The sequence below is a fragment of the Pungitius pungitius genome, chromosome 15 (genome assembly GCF_949316345.1).
Source record: "Pungitius pungitius chromosome 15, fPunPun2.1, whole genome shotgun sequence".
NCBI lineage: Eukaryota > Metazoa > Chordata > Actinopteri > Perciformes > Gasterosteidae > Pungitius > Pungitius pungitius.
Window position 1 is genome coordinate 17,993,481 of NC_084914.1, and position 17,790 is coordinate 18,011,270.

The following is a 17,790-nucleotide window of genomic DNA, read 5'->3' on the forward strand; positions in this document are numbered from 1 at the left end:
GGTATCCCTACGAACGCATAGACGGCAGAGTTCGGGGAAACCTGCGGCAGGCGGCCATCGACCGTTTCTCCAGACCCGACTCGGACCGCTTTGTCTTCCTGCTGTGTACGAGAGCCGGAGGACTCGGCATCAACCTGACTGCAGCAGACACCTGCATCATCTTCGACTCGGACTGGAACCCTCAGAACGACTTGCAGGTATGAGACCGCTGCAATGGTCTACAGCGTGGAACCGCTGCTGGGTGAAATGTCTCTGCTAGCCAGAGACCCGCTGTCCAGACAATGTTTCTGACTTCCTGTCTGCCGTGTCCTCCTCCAGGCCCAAGCCAGGTGCCACCGCATCGGCCAGTCCAAGGCAGTCAAGATCTACCGTCTGATCACCAGGAACAGCTACGAGAGGGAGATGTTCGACAAGGCCAGTCTTAAGCTGGGGCTGGACAAGGCCGTCCTCCAGAGCATGAGTGGACGAGACAATGCCAACAGTGGGGTGAGTTTCCAGATAAGTGGATCTGCTTTGTGTGCCGCGTGTCAGAAGGCTGGTCCTGAGGATGACAACAAGCCCATCGGACTGATTGTAGCCTACAATAAGAGCTGTACATTTTGTTAGTCAAGATAATCTACACCAATTCATATGCAAACCAAAGGCATATGACTTCAACCCCCCCTAAGCCAAAGGTATTCAGCCAGCCAAGCATGTCTTTAACCTGTTAACCGCAGACTTCATTTCAGCCATCGAACCATTGACCCGTTGACTTTTAGACGACAGAGCTGACTGCCTCCACTCTTGTTGGATCAGTGCACCCCAAGCTTTACAAACAACACAAACAAAACTGTTGGGAGAAACTTGCATGCACACACACTTCAACGTTCGCCATGCTATGTGTCCCCTCGCCGGTCCAAGGTCCAGCAGTTGTCCAAGAAGGAGGTGGAGGACCTGCTGAGAAAGGGAGCGTACGGGGCTCTGATGGACGAGGAGGACGAGGGCTCCAAATTCTGCGAGGAAGACATTGACCAGATCCTCCAGCGACGAACCCACACCATCACTATCGAGTCTGAGGGAAAGGGCTCCACTTTTGCTAAGGTAAGGGGGCGCCCCCGTTCCCGTGGCTTCTTTCTATTGGCGCTGTCTGATGAGGCTCCGCTGACCAACGCATTCTCCTCCCTCGGCAGGCCAGTTTTGTTGCAGCGGGTAACCGAACCGACATTTCTCTTGAGGATCCGGACTTCTGGCAGAAATGGGCCAAGAAGGCTGAGCTTGACCTGGACGCCATGAATGGAAGGGTAATACGCACGCACACAGAGCTGTGCATACACACTGTAAACACAAGTACCTGCGATTAAAGACACACACACACACAAAAATGATCAAGACACACAGCGATCACTATATGCTTCCAAATTCCTTGGTTTGCTCAAATTCCTCACACACACACCAGGTGGTATTCCCTGGAAAAGGAAAATAAGGGGGACTAGTAGTGTTAATTAGTCAATGCTATCACCACAAGCAAGAAGGGTGAGAGAGGGAGAGATTAATATTGACTGGTGGGAATCTCCTCTCTTCCTTAATTACCCATGTTTCCCTGCTCTCGTGTGTGTGTTTGAGCGAGAATGAGTAAGCTGCTTAGCTCCACTTAACAGTGCGCAGATGCCTGGAGGGTACAAAGATATCACTTAGGCTAGTGCTCACACACACACACACACACACACACACACACACACACACAGTGCTCCTCTAACAGCCATCTTTATATTCCTTCGTTGCTTCCCTTTCATGTATTGGTGTATTTGTCCCTACTGGTTGGCTCGTCCCCTCTTGTGGAGAACACTTAATCCAGCTCCACGAGCCTCAACCCCCCCGGGCTTTCTCATTGTGTGATGTTCAAGCGATGGTGGCCCTCTGTGATAATTGTGGAGCCAACTACTGCCCTATTTGTGCATATTAATGGCCTCGGAGGGGGGGGGGGGGAAATCTAGTTAATTGAACAAAAATGTAATTCATTAGACAACATAATTAACGGCAGTTTGTTTGTGCCGGATATACATTTTCTCTGCATCTGGAATAAATGAATATCCAATTAATGTGACTGTGCAGAGCGTGACGCGCCTTACACAAGTCCCAATGCACAGGTAGCCTTTCACAAGGCTAAAGCAGCAGGTGCTTTGCATATTTCTGCAGGTGGAAAGCGGGTTCTTGGGGAGTTGTAGAAGGGGCAGGAACAAACACACCGTCCAATAGTACGCAGACTTGACGTTTTCCTTTGTCTGCAGAACACGCTGGTGATTGACACGCCTAGGGTGAGGAAGCAAACGCGGCACTTCAGCAGCGCCAAAGATGACGAGATGTTGGAGTTCTCTGAGCTGGAGAGCGACGAGGACGAGCCGAGCAAGCCCACGTCCAAACCCAGACGGCCCCAGGACAAGACCCAGGGCTACCCCCGGTCAGAGTGCTTCAGGGTGGAGAAGAACCTTCTGGTCTACGGGTCAGTCACACGCTCCTGCTCGGGAATATGTTTTAAGGGTATCATTTTAGAGTATGACAATACAATTTCCTTCAACTAACTAAATTAGCTTGAGCATCATACTAGTACACGATCACCCCCTTCGCAGGGCACTATACAGCACACACATGCAGAGGCAAATTGACACACACACACACACACACACACACACACACACACGTGTGCGCTCTCTAAGGCAGTGGTGCAAGTGGGATGTCAGCACTGTTATTGTTACAGTCTAGTCTCGTGGCCTGAGGCTGTAGGACACGATCACACTGTCTGCCTGGAACCATCCTCTTGTCTTTACCCCATCATCCACCCACCCAACCCCCCTTAAAACCCTTCAGAGGAAGAGCTCATGGTTCAGTGAAGATTTGGAAGCAGCAGTGGAACAAGACAGCGGGTTGACCAAATCAGCCTTTAGATTGCTTACTGAGACACGCGCAGTGGCATTCCTGGATGGCTTATTCAATCTCTACTGTACCCATGAGGAGGTCCTGATGTAGTCTTAATGTCACTGAGGTGGTCTTCTTGGACTTGGAATAAACCCATTATTAATTTAAAGAAGTTTTGTGTTGTCTGGAATCAAATATTGTAGCGTTATCCTCGTTACTGCTGTCCCTTCTGTGGGATCAGTGGTGGAGTCCCAGAGCCTGTGATCCACTTACTTACACTTGTTTCCTGCACACCTGTCTTCAGGTGGGGCAGGTGGAGCGACATCCTGGCTCACGGTCGCTTCAAGCGGCCCCTGAAGGAGCCCGACGTGGAGACAATCTGCAGGGCCCTGCTGGCCTACTGCCTGCTGCATTATCGCGGAGACGAGAACATCAAAAGCTTCATCTGGGACCTGATCACCCCAAGTGCAGATGGGACCACCAAGACACTGACCAACCACTCGGGTAACACACACACACGCACACGCACACACACATACACACACACACACAACCTGCTGCAAATCCAATGGCAGTCCTGGCTTTGCCGTGGTGCATTCATGGCTTATCACAGCAATTACAGTGCTACCAGAGAGTTGGCACAGTAATGCTATTTAGCTCTATATCCGTGCTTTTGGTATCTGTCAAACAAAACCGTGCTCTGGCTGAGACGCTGACGAGACGGAACAGTCTTCTTCAACACAAAGTCCACATCCCGTGTTGCTAAAGGGAAAAACGTTTTAGGTAACAATCAAATAACAAATCTTGTGATCTCCCTCACCTTCTCCTCCCAAGTCTCCAGAGGTGTCAAAAGTATTCATTCATTACTCAAGTAGAAGTATAGATACTTGGGTTTAAAAATAAAAGTACTGGTTTCAAAACTACTTAAAGTATAAAAGTAACGGAAGGGAAAAAAACGTCCATTAAGGACAAGCAGTCAGTCAGTCCGTTACAACACGATGGGGCGGTGCCTTCAGGTCACGTGACCTGCCGGATGATTAAAACATGGCGACATCCAGTGACGGCTGAATGACACCAACCACAATCAAATTCGCTCAATCCAGATGGCGCGATTTATTTGGAGTCTTTCTTTTTTTGTGCGTGTTTTTGACCGATGTCATGCCAAAATGAAATGGGAGTAACTAGCCAATTTTTAATATGTAAGGAGTAGAAAGTACAGATATTTGGGTGAAAATGTTAGAAGTAGAAAGTCGTCTGAAAAATAAATACCCCAAAATTTCTACTTAAGCAAAGTAAGGAAGTATTTGTACTTTGTTACTTGACACCTCTGCAAGTCTCTAACATCTCCAATGGTCTATATCTATGTATGATGCATATGATAACATGCTAGTTCTCTTCTATCTGTATCTCTCCTCTTAGCATTTTTTTCACACATCTTTTCCTCCAGGTCTCTCCACTCCGGTCCCCCGAGGCAGGAAGGGCAAGAAGGGGAAGCCTGCAGCCCCGCCTCCACAGACACCACGAGCCGATTGGCTGGCCAGCTGCAACCCTGACCACTTACTGCAAGAGGATAGCTACAAGAGACACCTGAAACACCACTGTAACAAGTAGGCCTCTCATTCACAGCCCTGGTAGCTGGCGTCCTACACACTGTAGTAATACTTCATGAGTCATTAGTGTATGGACACCAACGGAATGGGGACGGAGCCGTCACTTTGACACACACACACACACACACACACACACACACACACACACACACACACGGATCGCTCCACGTGGTCAACTCTCTTCTGTTGTCCACGCAATAGGCCTCCGTCCCAAGATGTTTTTTCTTCTTGAGAGGGAAGTTTGCTTGTGAGTGTTTGTGCACGTGCGTGGCTGTGTGCCAGGCCAGGTGCTATGCAGGCAGACCTGTTGGAAGGGGGTGAAAGAACGCGCAAACATGCACACAGACACACACACTCGCACACACTTGGGGGTGATTATGTGGTGCCATCTGCTAGGCTGGAGCACAGTGTTGTGTGGCTAATCAGGCCTGGCACATTGATGGATGAGCTCACACAGCCTGCCAACAAACACACACAGCAAGTTGTGATGCCATTGATGCACAAACGCACGCACACACTGCAGAGAGTCTTAAGTGACTGGATTTTATACCCTCTTCGCTTTCGCTCCCAAACTTTCTGTCCTGTCCTTTCCATTCTTTATCTCACTCCTCCCGTTATTAGCATTAAGTCCTGGTGACAGTGTTTACGTTGAAGACCCATCTCCCAGATAACAGCGTCCAGCACAGATCTCATCAGTCAGCCTTGGTTGAAGTGTTTACTGAGGGGGGGGGATAATGTTTTTCTAGTGGGTTTTTTTAAAAATTGTATTTGGTCAGATTTTCGTTTTATAATTTCCTTTAAAAAGTTATCAAATATATTCAACAGTATTTTCATTACAATCTATTCTTTGAAAGATTTTCTCTCCTAGACCTCTGAAAACGGTGAAAGATGGAATTTCCCAAAGCCTTTGAGGGTTTATGTCTGACCAGGAGACACAAAGTGTACATTCATAACAATGAAAAACAGTACACTGTTGCATTAGATAACCTGAACCTGAAATATTTGATCAATCAAATCCACACTGTTGAATAATGATTTCAATGACCCAGAACAGTGACTAATGCAGAGCTTGTCCTTCGTGTTGCAGGGTGCTGCTGCGGGTGAGGATGCTGTACTACCTGAGACAGGAAGTGATTGGGGACCAGGCCGATCGCATCCTGGAAGGAGCTGACTCCAGGTCAGTCTGTTCACAGTTGACATGTATTTCATGTATCGGATGCATCATGAGTGAGTCAAGAGATGTCATGAATTATTACTGGCATTTATTTCTGTCTGTTCCACTGGAAAGACAACGCACTTTCCTTATCTGGGGAAAACAGTTTGGGTTTTTTGTTGCAGTTTGGATCCATTTAGAGATCTTTTCCCTCCACGTGTGGCCAAGACTATCGCTCTGCGTGATGTTGTGCAGGCGACGTGAAGGGACACTATTCTTGCCATCTGCCCATCTCCACCCCCCCCCCCCTCTCTTCAGTCCACTTGACTCTCATCTCCCCACCCCCCTCCCCGTTCACCCAGATGTGACTGCATTTATAATGTGGAGCGTGCGTGTGTGGTGCGTGTGCGTGTGTGTGTGTGTGTGTGTGGTGAGCATACGGGGGGCCATGGTGCCAACATATGCCAGAGGGATTCAGCATGCCAGTCTTGGCGTGTGTGCTGCCAAGGCCGGGCATGCTGCTGTTTGCAGAGATAAGGGACTGTTTCCCTGGTTTCTTCTCCCCTCCGGTGCCCCCGCCTCTCTGCACCCATTGTGCATTGTACCCTTTCTCTCTGGAACTTACTGCAAACACCATTTTCTACCTGCTTTCCATAATGGAGAACCATAATGTTAAATCCTTTCTGCAAAATACGCATCATTGTCCGCTTGTCATGCCGGGAGCGCTCTGCTGCTGACCAAGTAAGTGGTCGTAGTTTGTAAGAAGGGGGACCTCACAATCTCTGTCGCAGTTCAGCTGCTCCGTCGTGTGCGTGCGCCGAGTACAATGCAGCACAACTAGTCTCAAGGTATGCTCTGCTAGCCGTGGCTAACGTAGCGGGTCCTCCGTAGACTCCGTAGGACTCTACAGCTCCCTCTGGACGTTACACAACTATTTTACAATTTCTTCCCCCCCCCCCCCCCCCTGGAGTCATCCATTCAGGTCTTCCTGATTTACATTTATCTCTGCTGTTTAAGAGTGTTAACTGCTCCCTCAAACCCTTCACTGATAATAAAACTCTTTGATCGAAACATTGATGGGTCAGCCGTGTTCTGGTCTGGATGCATTATGGTGCAAAATGACCGCTTCGAGTTCTGATTATGTGTAGTTGCTGGAGCAGTGCCCTAATTCAACTCCTCAGTGATCACCGGCTTCGTCTCTAAATGAACATGGATCAAGTGTAGGGTCTCGTAAATGGGTTCTTCAGCAAAGTAAATTAAAATTCAATTTTGGACGTAAATTGTATTCCACTGTCTCAAGTGCGATTAATGAGTAGAAAAATAAATTCCTCGACTGTGGTTAACAAGGAGTAATTCTGAGGGTTGCTGGCATTTGTTTATTAAAATGTGTCTTCCTCTTCTGGTTAGAACATTAAGGGAGCAGACTTATGCCGAGCAGCTCCTGACTACTTTTAATTTGATTGCCAAACCTCCTTAGTGTTCGACTCTTCACCACACAGCAGGTGGTCAAACGTGCTGGTAAGACAACTTGATGAAGAAGAACAACTTTGAATCATTGCTATCTATCTGACCACAATTTACTGGAGCACATTCAGATTGGGAGTTAACGTTGTCACTCAGAGCAGTTTGTTCTACGGTCTTATGAATTAAAAAACATGACATTGGTTGCCAACGTCACGTAACTCAGGCCTCGTCAGCCTGCACTGCATGCTGGGATATGCAGGGCCGCAGAGGATGGAGCAAATGTGTCCTCCAAATCGGGTCTGGAGGACTGTGTCCATCAACCGCGTTCGGAGGAGCCGACTGAATAGGACAGGCCAGTCGCAGCCAAGTGACGTGTGCGGTCAACGAAGGAGGTCTCAAGGATGCGGCATTGGGACCCAGCTGATGATGCTCCAGCTTACGCTGCCAAAGAAATTAGGAAATGAAACCAACCATGCTTTGATATTTAATTAGTATTAAATATACTCTCAAAAAAGCTCCAAATCATGCACATGGTGGAATATTACTTACTGTCAAATCCATTTCCAATTCTGCTGCTTGTCATCCGGTTCATCACTTCCTGTTTGTTTCATTTAGCACCATTTTTGGGAAGAAAACTAAACTGATTTGATCCTTGAGGGAGTTGACACTGCTTCCTGTTTACATTATTGCACACAAAAACCACATAGTTTGACTCTGACGGCGTGTGTGAATCCCACAGCGAGCTGGACATCTGGATCCCTCAGCCTTTCCACGCCGAGGTGCCGGCCGACTGGTGGGAGACCGAAGCCGACAAATCCCTGCTCATCGGCGTCTTCAAACATGGTAAGAGCGGCGCGTCCTCCCAGTGCGGTCAAAGCTAAATGAACATCGCACACACCCACCATGTGTACCATGTGTAATATGTCAGCAACTTCACACATCCCACCCACTCCTGCAGCCACCAGTTGATTGGTGTTGCTATGGCAATAGTGGTGCACAGCTGGCATACTCAGTGTGTTATTGGGGGTGTGATTGATGGCTGGTTTCACCAGGTGGGTGTGTGTCTGCTTTGGCAGGTAGTTACAGGTGTTTATATCAGAGGATGATGACAATGATACCAGTAGTATTTCCCTGTGACCCACCCCTGGGTGCTCACTAAATGAGACTCTCATTCATACTGATTTGGTTTAATTGTTATCATTTTATCATCATTGCCACTCTCATTCAATTAACACACACACACATACACAATGGGATACAAAGGGCTCACTCGTAGGTAATCATAACCCTCATTCACTTTGAAGGCCCTGGGGGGGAGGAGGCTCACACAAAACTACGTGTCTCACACACACACACACACACACACACACACACACTGTGGATGTGACGCATCCATGTCTCCTTCCACCTGTCCTCTACATTCACTTTCTCTGTTTTTGTTCTTATCTCACCTGCTCCTCTGAATTTTCTCTCCTTCCTTCCAGCCCCCCCCCTCACTGTCTCGGTGGGATCTGCACATTCTAATCTGTTCTGCTTGAATGCCCCTAACGGACAAACAGTTTCTCATACCCACTAGCTCACTTTCACAGACACCATGACACACACACACACACACTGCGAGCTGTCTGTCCTGTCAGTAGGTGGCTCCTGGGGTCTGCCCTTCTGCTGCTGTTTTTGTCTACTCCTTCATTTATATTGGATGGTGTGTGTGTGCGGGTGCATCACAACTCCTCCCCCTTTTCTAGGAGTTTTCCTAGTTGTCTGCAGTACAGATGCGTCTGATTAATGTTGAGGTCATAGCCTCCAGGCCTTAGTGTCTCTCATTGTTTCTTCCTCTTCAGGCTACGAGAAGTACAACTCTATGCGAGCCGACCCCGCCCTGTGTTTCTTGGAGAGGGTGGGCATGCCCGACGCCAAGGCCATTGCCGCTGAGCAGAGGGGCTCTGACATGATGACAGATGGCGTTGAGGGGTAAGCGGGCAAGCATCTCTGCTTCCCTTTTGTGATAGGTTTCATTTTTACATCTTTTATCCTCAGTCGCTTCTCCCTATTCTCCACCTCCTACTCTCGTACATTGGATTCAAATAGTCAGAAACCAAGAGTGAATTTGATCTAAATGGCTGCTACATGTCTTTTTTTAATTTGTTTAACCCTTTCATACACTTAAGGTGATTGAAAGTCCCCTGAGTTAACTTGAAGTCTTTAATGTTTTTCCTTAAAAAAAACAATTCCTGGTTCCTCAGATATTGAAAGTGAAGTTGATCAATAAATGTTAATCTTGAATCCCACAGTGAGGATGAGGATCCAGAGTACAAGCCCCTGCGGATGCCTTTCAAAGATGAAATGGAGGACTTCACCAACTCTCCTTTGGATGACAAAGATGAGCATGCGGACGGTGAGGTGGAAGGTAAACTGTGATTTCTAAAAGCAGAATGTGGACACCAATCAAAGTGCACTTCTCAGCCCTCAACAAATAAACCTGAAAGATCTCAAAGGTTTCAAAACTAGATCATCTGCTACGGTTCCTAAAATCTCTTCTCTAATGTAGCTAAATCCGGTGAAAACGGTCAGGGCGTGGGCGGAGCCTCGGGCTCCAACGAGCGACTCTACTGGCCGGCGGCCTCGGCTCTCACTGCCCGGCTGCGTCGCCTCATCACGGCCTACCAGCGCTCCAACCGCAGGGAGCAGCTCCGCCAGGAGGCCCTCAGCCGGCCCGACGGCCGCCGCCGCCGCCGCAGGGACTTCCTGCCAGCCATTGGCATGGTTACCGACGCGTCGGGAGGAGGAGCAACTTATATCCAAGATGCTGCGGCGGTGTTCATGACGGACGGAGGCCCGTACCTGACTAAAGGAGGGGCCTACTTTGCCAAAGGGGGGCAATTCCTGCCGGAGGCGTCGCCGGTGGTGAACGCCAGCTCGCTGATGACGGATGGCGCCTTGTATTACAAGGAAAGACGACAACGGTAGTTACTCCTGCATTGCAACCTGTCTTACATGACGTCCAATGTTACTCCATCGTTTACGGACGCGTTTCTTTTGGCTCTGTCAGGTGGACTCGTCGCGAGGAGGCGGATTTCTATCGCGTGGTGTCCACCTTTGGAGTCGTCTATGACACCCAGCGGCAGAGATTTGACTGGGCGCAGTTCAGGGCCTTTGCTCGACTGGACAAGAAAACCGATGAGAGCCTGGAGAAATACTACTACTCCTTCATTGCCATGTGCAAGCGCGTGTGCAGGATGCAGGTCAAGACGGAAACCGGTGAGAGGAGACGGCGTTCTTTACGGTCAAGGCCAAGTTGAGATGTTATTGATTGCTTGCCTTCAATTGACATTTTCTGTCTTCTACCTCCTCAGAACTCCCTGACCCGACCCTGATCATCGACCCCATCACAGAGGAGCGCGCCTCTCGCACCCTGTACCGCATTGAGCTGCTCCGCCGCATCCGAGAGCAAGTCCTCCCCCACCCGCTGCTCTCGGAGCGCCTCAAGCTTTGCCAGTCCTCCCCGGACCTCCCAGAGTGGTGGGAGAACGGCCGCCACGACCATGACCTCCTCCTGGGGGCCTGCAAGCACGGTGTGAGCCGGACAGACTACCACATCCTAAACGACCCCGCCTTGGCCTTCCTGGAGGCCCACCAGCGCTCCACCGGCCAGGGGGCCGCGGCCCAGGGCGAGATCACCAAAGCAGGACTGGGATTGGCAGAGAGCAACCCTGTGCCCCTCCTCACCGCCGCGGAGATGGCAAGCGCTGCCGAGGCTGCCAAAGTGTCCCTTATTGCAGCTAAAGAGGAGGATGGCGAAGAGAAGGTGAAAATGGAAACAGAGGAAGGAGATGCGGGGGACATCCTGCTGGTCAAGAGTGAACGTGTCGATGAACAGAAGGGAAATGAGGAATGTACCGCTTCGCCAACAAAAGAGGTGAAGAAAGAGGAGGAGGAAGCCATGCCCGAACTGAAAAAAGAGGAGCAGAAAGTGGGGCAGACTGAAGACGGAGAGACATCCTCAAAGCCGGCAGACAACCAAGACAAAGGCCGGACGGAAGAGAAGACAAGCGCCGACTCGCTGGAGGACCAGACGGAGACGACCGCCGAGCTCTCAGAGCATCCGGACTCTTCTCCAATAGACCCACCAGGCCACAAGGCTGCAGAGCAGGAGGACCGGGAGGAGAAGGAGCTCCCAGACTCCCCTAAAACTCCTAAGTCAGCCGAGACGGAGAAAAGCCCGGAGGACGAGGACGACGAGGACGAGGAGAGGATGGATGAGGATGACAAATCGGAGAAGTCCTCTCAGGCTGAAGGTAGGGGGGTTAATTGACATTGTGGAGGAAGTCGGTCATTGATTTCAGTGGATCTTTGGATTTGGTTTAGGCAGGAGGACGATGCTCATGATAGTGATGTTCTAAATGTAGTTTCCCCGTTAGTCTTATGTAATCTTGTGTACTACGTTGTAGAAGTAAATTGAAATGAATGTGGATCCCTTGGTAACTGTACGTGTCAGCCCTTCAAAATTAAAAATTAAAAGCACCGAAGTGACTCTCCCTTCTCCCCCCCCCCCCACCAGTGAGCGCTGCATCCGAACAGAAGAACTTTGACGAGGACAGCATCGCGTCGCTGAGCACGTCGGCCAGAGACGGGTTCCACCCCGACGACCTGCCCGAGACCTCTGCCCTGCAGGCCCTACACGACCGCTCCTACGCCTTCTCCTTCTGGCCCAAGGTGAGTCCCACATCGCTGGTTGGTCGTGGTCACTCGTTTGTGCCTGGCTTTTAAGTTTATAGTCCATCACATCTCCTCCCCCCTCTGCATAGGACCGAGTGATGATCAACAGGATGGATAACATCTGTGAGGTGGTTCTGAAGGGCAAGTGGCCTGTAAACAGGCGGCACATCTTTGACTTCCCCGGCAACATGCTACCGGGGCAAAGCGCCGCTGTCGCTGCAGCAGCATCCACCGTCGCCACAGTGACCGTCAGCCCGCTACAGAGGCGGAGCCTCGCCGAGCTGACTATGGCCGGCATGCACACAGCTTACAGCGGGAGTGAGGATAAAACGCTATCGCCACAGGTTCATGTGAGTGCACGTGGAAATATAGAACACTGATTAATTGGAACAATATTTCAAAAAACTTAATTTAGTTCTTGTCATTATAGCAAATAAGTAATCCTGCATCTTTTTTTTTTGATGCAAGCGCCTTGACAAGCCCAGAAATAAGATGTGCAGCCACGGGTCTAAGTGTTAACCTGACGTTACAGGAGGACGCTCTCAGCCTGACGGCGCCTCGCCAGAGGAGGAGGAGGCGGAGAAAGATTGAGATCGAGGCGGAGAGGGCGGCCAAGAGGCGCAACCTGATGGAGATGGTGGCTCAGCTGAGAGAGAGCCACTCTGCCGCCGAGTCCCAGAGCCAGGCCATCGACCTCACCAAGGTGAGCCCCGCCTGCTGCTTGCATGCTGCAGCATTTCAACGTTGGAGTACTTCACTTTCTATTTGAAATGAACCTTTTAGTGGCATGGTATTCAGTCTATTTATGTTTATTCTGGCAACATAAAGGCATAAACCATTTAAGTTGTGATCTGACAGTTTTTACCTTGCACAAAGAAACAGCCTAACTATTGACTATTCAGATGAGTCACATGTTCCAGTCCTTTATATCACAACCCCACTGTTCAAACGGTATGGCCATACTAGCAAAAACTAGAAGTTTGAAATGAAACTAGGTTAATGAGTAAAAACTGATCATGTTTTTGTTCAGGGCATGCACCTTCACCACAAGGCTGCTCCCTCATTGGCCGGCTTCCCCAGTGCCCTGGTGACAAGCCCCTCACTCAAGGCCCAGATGGAGTTACTGCAGCAAGCCCCGCCCTCCGGACACAGAGCCAACGGTTCACTGGAGGCTGACCTGCCCATCACAAGGAGAAGGCGGGGCCGCAGGAAAAATGTGGAAGGCCTGGATCTGCTGTTCATGGGCAACAAGAGAGCAGGAGGGGTATGAAGTGTTTTTTAACTAGACAATAGAGATGCCAGCTTCACACCAAACGGTACCTCTCTAAATGCATCTTCCCATGTTCCTCTTGGACGCTAAGGATGACACCGATGGGACAAAAGTCTCAGGTGCAGAGGGGGTCAAGGCCCAAAGACCCCTCAGCGTCCCCGAGCAGAGCCCCAGTGCCAGGTCTCTGGCCTCTGGAAGTCTGGAGGAGGACGAGGCAGCCGTTTCCAACAAGGAGCTGGGGGAGTGGCTGAGGCAGCACCCTACATACACAATGGACATGACTGGATTCACACCAGTACGTCCTCCTCTTTGCTCCTCCTCTATTAGTGAGCCTCATCTTAATGCCCTAATGGTTCTCACACACGCCCCCCCCCCCGTACTCTCTCCTACTACAGAAGAGCGACGATGCACTGCTGTCGCAGTTCTCCAAGCCCAAGCAGAAGCGCCACCGCTGTCGGAACCCAAACAAGATCGACATCAACACCCTGACCGGAGAAGAGCGAGTGCCTGTAGTCAACCGACGCAACGGACGCAAGGCAAGCACATTGGGACCCCCCCACCCCCCTCCGCCCTGTCAGGCACTGCTGCTCAGGCTACAAAAAACTCCCTCTGCTTCTCGTACCAATCGTCATCTTTCTGCCCCTCAGATGGGCGGAGCCATGGCTCCACCCATGAAGGAGCTCCCCAGATGGTTGCTGGAGAACCCGGAGTATTCTATAGCCCCCGATTGGACCGACATCGTCAAGCAGTCGGTTAGTAGCAAATACAGTCGGACCCTCGGGTGCTTCTTTGTGTACAGAGAAAGGTCGTTGCATCATTGTTTCCTCCTCCAATACGCAGGGTTTCCTCCCGGAGGCCATGTTTGACCGCCTACTGACCGGCCCCGTGGTCAGGGAGGAGGGCGTCCGCCGCCGAGGGCGACGGCCAAAATCTGAGATCGCCAAGGCGGCCGCCGCCGCCCAGGCCTCGGCAGCGGCTCACGCCGCCCAAGCCTCGGCTGCTCAATCTGCAGGTAGGAACTACTGCGGCACACACGCCACATGTAGACTGGGGAGGGATGGTCACCTGACTGCACTGTGTGTGTTTGTGTGTGTGTGTAGGCGGAATCAACCCTCTGCTGTTGAACAGCCTGTTTGGAGGGATGGACCTGTCGTCCCTGCAGAGCCTCCAGTCGCTCCAGTTGGCCGCTGGTCTGATGGCGTTCCCTCACCCCAGCGACCCCAAGCAGGCTGCCGCTGCTGCCTCCATGCTGCCCCTCATGCTGCCCGGTATGGGAGGCATGCCCAACATGGCTGCCCTCCCAAACATGTTCAGCCTAGGCGGCCTGTTCGGCGGCAATCTGGCTAATGCCGCTGCCGCTGCCGCCGCGGCATCAAGCTCCATGGCTGCCACGTCACGGAACACCAACGGAACAACGGGGGCCGAGGGACGAGACGGCGACGATGCGGCCAAGACGAAGGATGAGGAGGGAGAAGACTTTGAGGAAGGAGGGGACGATGAGGAAGAGGAGGAGGAGGAGGAGGCTGAGGGTAATGAGGAAGGGGCCGAGAAGGCGAAAAAGAAGAGCAGACGAGCGGCGCAGAAATCTCTACACGAGGCGACTGGAGCTCCTCAAATCCCCCCCGCCGACTCGTCGGCAGAGGCCTGCATCAACGGCGACGCCGCAGCGCTGCTGGCCGCGGCCGGCATGTCGGCCAACTCGCTGGCGTTCAACCCCTTCCTCCTCTCCACCATGGCCCCCGGCCTCCTCTACCCCTCCATGTTCCTGCCTCCCGGCCTCGGGGGGCTCAGCCTGCCCGGCTTCCCCACCGCCTCCACCCTGGCCGAGCTGCAGAGCGCCATGGCCGGAGCGCTGGGGGGGAACCCCGTGACCACGAACCCCCCCAGAGACGAGGACGAGGATGAGAAGGAGGGGCTGAAAGCTTCCGGAGAGGAAGAGGAGGTGGATGGAGGAAAGAGTGACTTTGGCGAGGAGGAGGGTGGAGCAGAGCCGAGAGCAGACGATTCGGCCCTGGAGGACGAGGACGAGGCGACGTCTCCACAGAAGGACAAGAGTGACTGAAGCGTGACGGGCCTTGGACATTTCCTCACACGCCTCCACCAGAAGAACCCAAACCATCATGTCGCTGATTTCTCACCATTTGTGTTACTTTTTGTCGAGCAGGAATCTCTACTACGAGTCAGAAGTGTGTTGACTTAAATCTCTGACCAGTAGTGTAGTGAGGGAGTCCTCCAGCCCCCCCCCCCCCCCCCCCCCCATCCTTCCAACAGGACTCCACAGAATTCCAGTAGTACATTTTCTTTTGTTGTTGTTATTGCTGCGTTCAGCTCACGTCTATATTTTGCTTCCCTCGTCGTCTGGACTGTTGTTGGCAGCCTTCTTTCAAACAGAAAGCATCATGACAGCTGTCTGTCTGACCAAGCTGCTGCAAAAGGAATTGTGGGTAATGGAGTTGATTTGAGCTGTCGTGTTTCGGAGCAGACTATTTGTTTTTTTTCTAGTTCTCACATATCAGACCAGGTGAACTCTGAGGAGGAAAAGAGGACTGGACTAAAACACCCCGCCCACACACTAACCCCGTCGGCCTTCCTGTCATGTGACTGTTTAGTGGGAGGCGGCTGTTTTCCTTTGAGCGTGCGAATGCACACTGCACCGATACTGTTGACCCAGTCCCACACTGTTTGAATGCCAGTCTTTCCACTGCCACGTCTGAATCCTGTGTCTCTCTTGGAGGCGGCTGGTTTTGTGCCTGGGGGGCGCGCCGGCTGCGTCTGCCGCCTCTCGATTGGTCCGCTCTGCACCGCCGGAACCAGCCAACCCCGTTTGGAGTTTTTTTTCTGTGAATGGATTCGGAGCGGTGGTTCTCACAGGGATGTGAGGTTTCAGGTTTCTTCTTTTCAAGGGGGTGGGGTGCGGGGGGGACATGCAATGGTTGATTTTTCTTTTCTTTTCCAGTCGCTGCCACATTAATAATCCTTTTATTTTTGTGATTTTTTTTTTTTTTAATCTCTATATGTCCCGGTAGTTTCAAAGTGCTGCTCCCTGGTCCCTTCTCCCGAGACTGTTTCTGTAGTCACACACACTGACACCTGGCCAGGACACAATGTCCACATGACGCTCCACTCAAAGGGTGCAGACGGCGTCCCATTTGTCTCGCTTTGTCCCCGAGGCCAGTTCACGTGTCCACAAATCGAGCGCCGGTCCATTCTCACTCACACACACACACACACACTCCCACACTGTGGCCAGGTCATGTTAACATTTGCTATCACAGCCAGCCCAGCAGATGCAGAGAGAGGGAGAAAGGGGGGGACGAGGGGGGAGAGATGGGTTTTTTTGCTGCCTGGAAGACGCCTTCCCCTTGAGTTCCTTGTTCTCCTCTTGAATGCTGAGACAGCAATAACCAAGGCAGCTTTTGAATGTTTCAACATCACTCTCCCAACACACACACACACACACACACACACACTATATGAATAACCACAGTGTCGTATGAATAGAAATAAACTAAACAAACTGTAAATGATGACAAATAAGTACTGCAATCAATTTTGTCTCACTCTGTTCCTGTTGATGCACTGGTGTTAAAGAGTTAAAATAATCAGGTACCTTTATTACTTAGATACTTTTTCTTGAAAAAAAATGGACTTTTTGTTACTTTTAGCCAGCAAGCTGAAGAGCATTACCTCAAAATTCTTATCTAGCCTTGAAGTTTACAGACATACCATGTAAATGTTTTTTTTCTTCTTTTTTTGATGTTTGTCTTTTTGTTTTTTGGAGACATCATGTAAGATGAATTGTAGCTATGATGCTTTTAATAAAAGTGACTCATGATACTCGCCTAGGAAACCAAACTTTGCCTTTTGCTTCTTATTTGTCAAACGCTCGATGGTGGAACATCTGTCAGTTGTTTCCACGATTAGATCAAAGCTGATCACTCGAGTCTGGCACATGTCTGCTTGATTCTGCTTCTATTTAACCACAAAAAACTGCCACTGCCTTGTTAGATTTATACATTCATGAAAGACTGTCAGCATTAAAGAGAAAAACCAAGCAGCTTGTTGAACCACAACAGGCGAGCGACAAGAGCCAGTAACTGCGTCTCGGTTCCCTAGACTGCATCCTTGTAGGTTCTCTGACATGGGACAGTCTGCGTCACCCGCTGTACCTCCACTGCTCCCGCTGCCTAGCAACCCGCTGCGCTTGACAGTAATTATTAATATTGAAGATAAAGTACTGCCTCAAGTATTTTATTGCTTTTATAATAGTGTTACCAGTTAAATTCTAAATAGTAAATAGCTGCCATACTACGAGCGTCATTTGTAAAATGTCACACGTTCTAAAATCATGCACAGTTTTGGTACAAATCCCAATCTTTGAACAGTCTTTAAACCAGATCCAAGCTGGGTAACAGTCACTGGATCCTAGTTCAGGTGGATCTCTATCACCATGTACACTTCCATCAAAGATTTCCAGATCCCACTAGATTATTAGATTTTGAGAAAAGTGAAGGCAAAGTAATAATGCCATTAGTCATTTCCCTTTCCTCTATGCCCATGTATATTTCCATAAACCTTTACTGTATAGTTTGAAATAAGAGTCCGCTCGGTTGGTCCTTTGTCCCTTTCAGTGCAGACCACGGGGTGTACGGTACGGACAAGCTAGCCCTCTGAATTTAAGCTTC

At 50.5% G+C, this 17,790-nt stretch overlaps 1 protein-coding gene across 3 annotated transcripts in view; it reads left to right on the forward strand.

The window, feature by feature from the left end:
* Positions 1-16,960, forward strand: part of chd7 (chromodomain helicase DNA binding protein 7) — a 58,884-nt gene extending 41,924 nt beyond the window's left edge. For all 3 annotated transcript variants that reach the window (XM_062557963.1, XM_037458440.2, XM_062557962.1), the window contains exons 19-41: positions 2-197; positions 319-486; positions 901-1,080; positions 1,170-1,280; positions 2,268-2,479; positions 3,197-3,396; positions 4,340-4,499; positions 5,590-5,679; positions 7,859-7,962; positions 8,961-9,090; positions 9,411-9,526; positions 9,668-10,082; positions 10,169-10,377; positions 10,473-11,414; positions 11,678-11,832; positions 11,925-12,185; positions 12,368-12,538; positions 12,866-13,099; positions 13,197-13,400; positions 13,501-13,641; positions 13,753-13,857; positions 13,946-14,117; positions 14,206-16,960. In XM_062557963.1, coding sequence (XP_062413947.1) covers positions 2-197; positions 319-486; positions 901-1,080; positions 1,170-1,280; positions 2,268-2,479; positions 3,197-3,396; positions 4,340-4,499; positions 5,590-5,679; positions 7,859-7,962; positions 8,961-9,090; positions 9,411-9,526; positions 9,668-10,082; positions 10,169-10,377; positions 10,473-11,414; positions 11,678-11,832; positions 11,925-12,185; positions 12,368-12,538; positions 12,866-13,099; positions 13,197-13,400; positions 13,501-13,641; positions 13,753-13,857; positions 13,946-14,117; positions 14,206-15,167 — 5,638 coding nt within the window. In that variant the 3' untranslated portion in view covers positions 15,168-16,960. The remainder of the gene's footprint in view (position 1; positions 198-318; positions 487-900; positions 1,081-1,169; positions 1,281-2,267; positions 2,480-3,196; positions 3,397-4,339; positions 4,500-5,589; positions 5,680-7,858; positions 7,963-8,960; positions 9,091-9,410; positions 9,527-9,667; positions 10,083-10,168; positions 10,378-10,472; positions 11,415-11,677; positions 11,833-11,924; positions 12,186-12,367; positions 12,539-12,865; positions 13,100-13,196; positions 13,401-13,500; positions 13,642-13,752; positions 13,858-13,945; positions 14,118-14,205) is intronic.
* Positions 16,961-17,790: the final 830 nt, after the last annotated feature.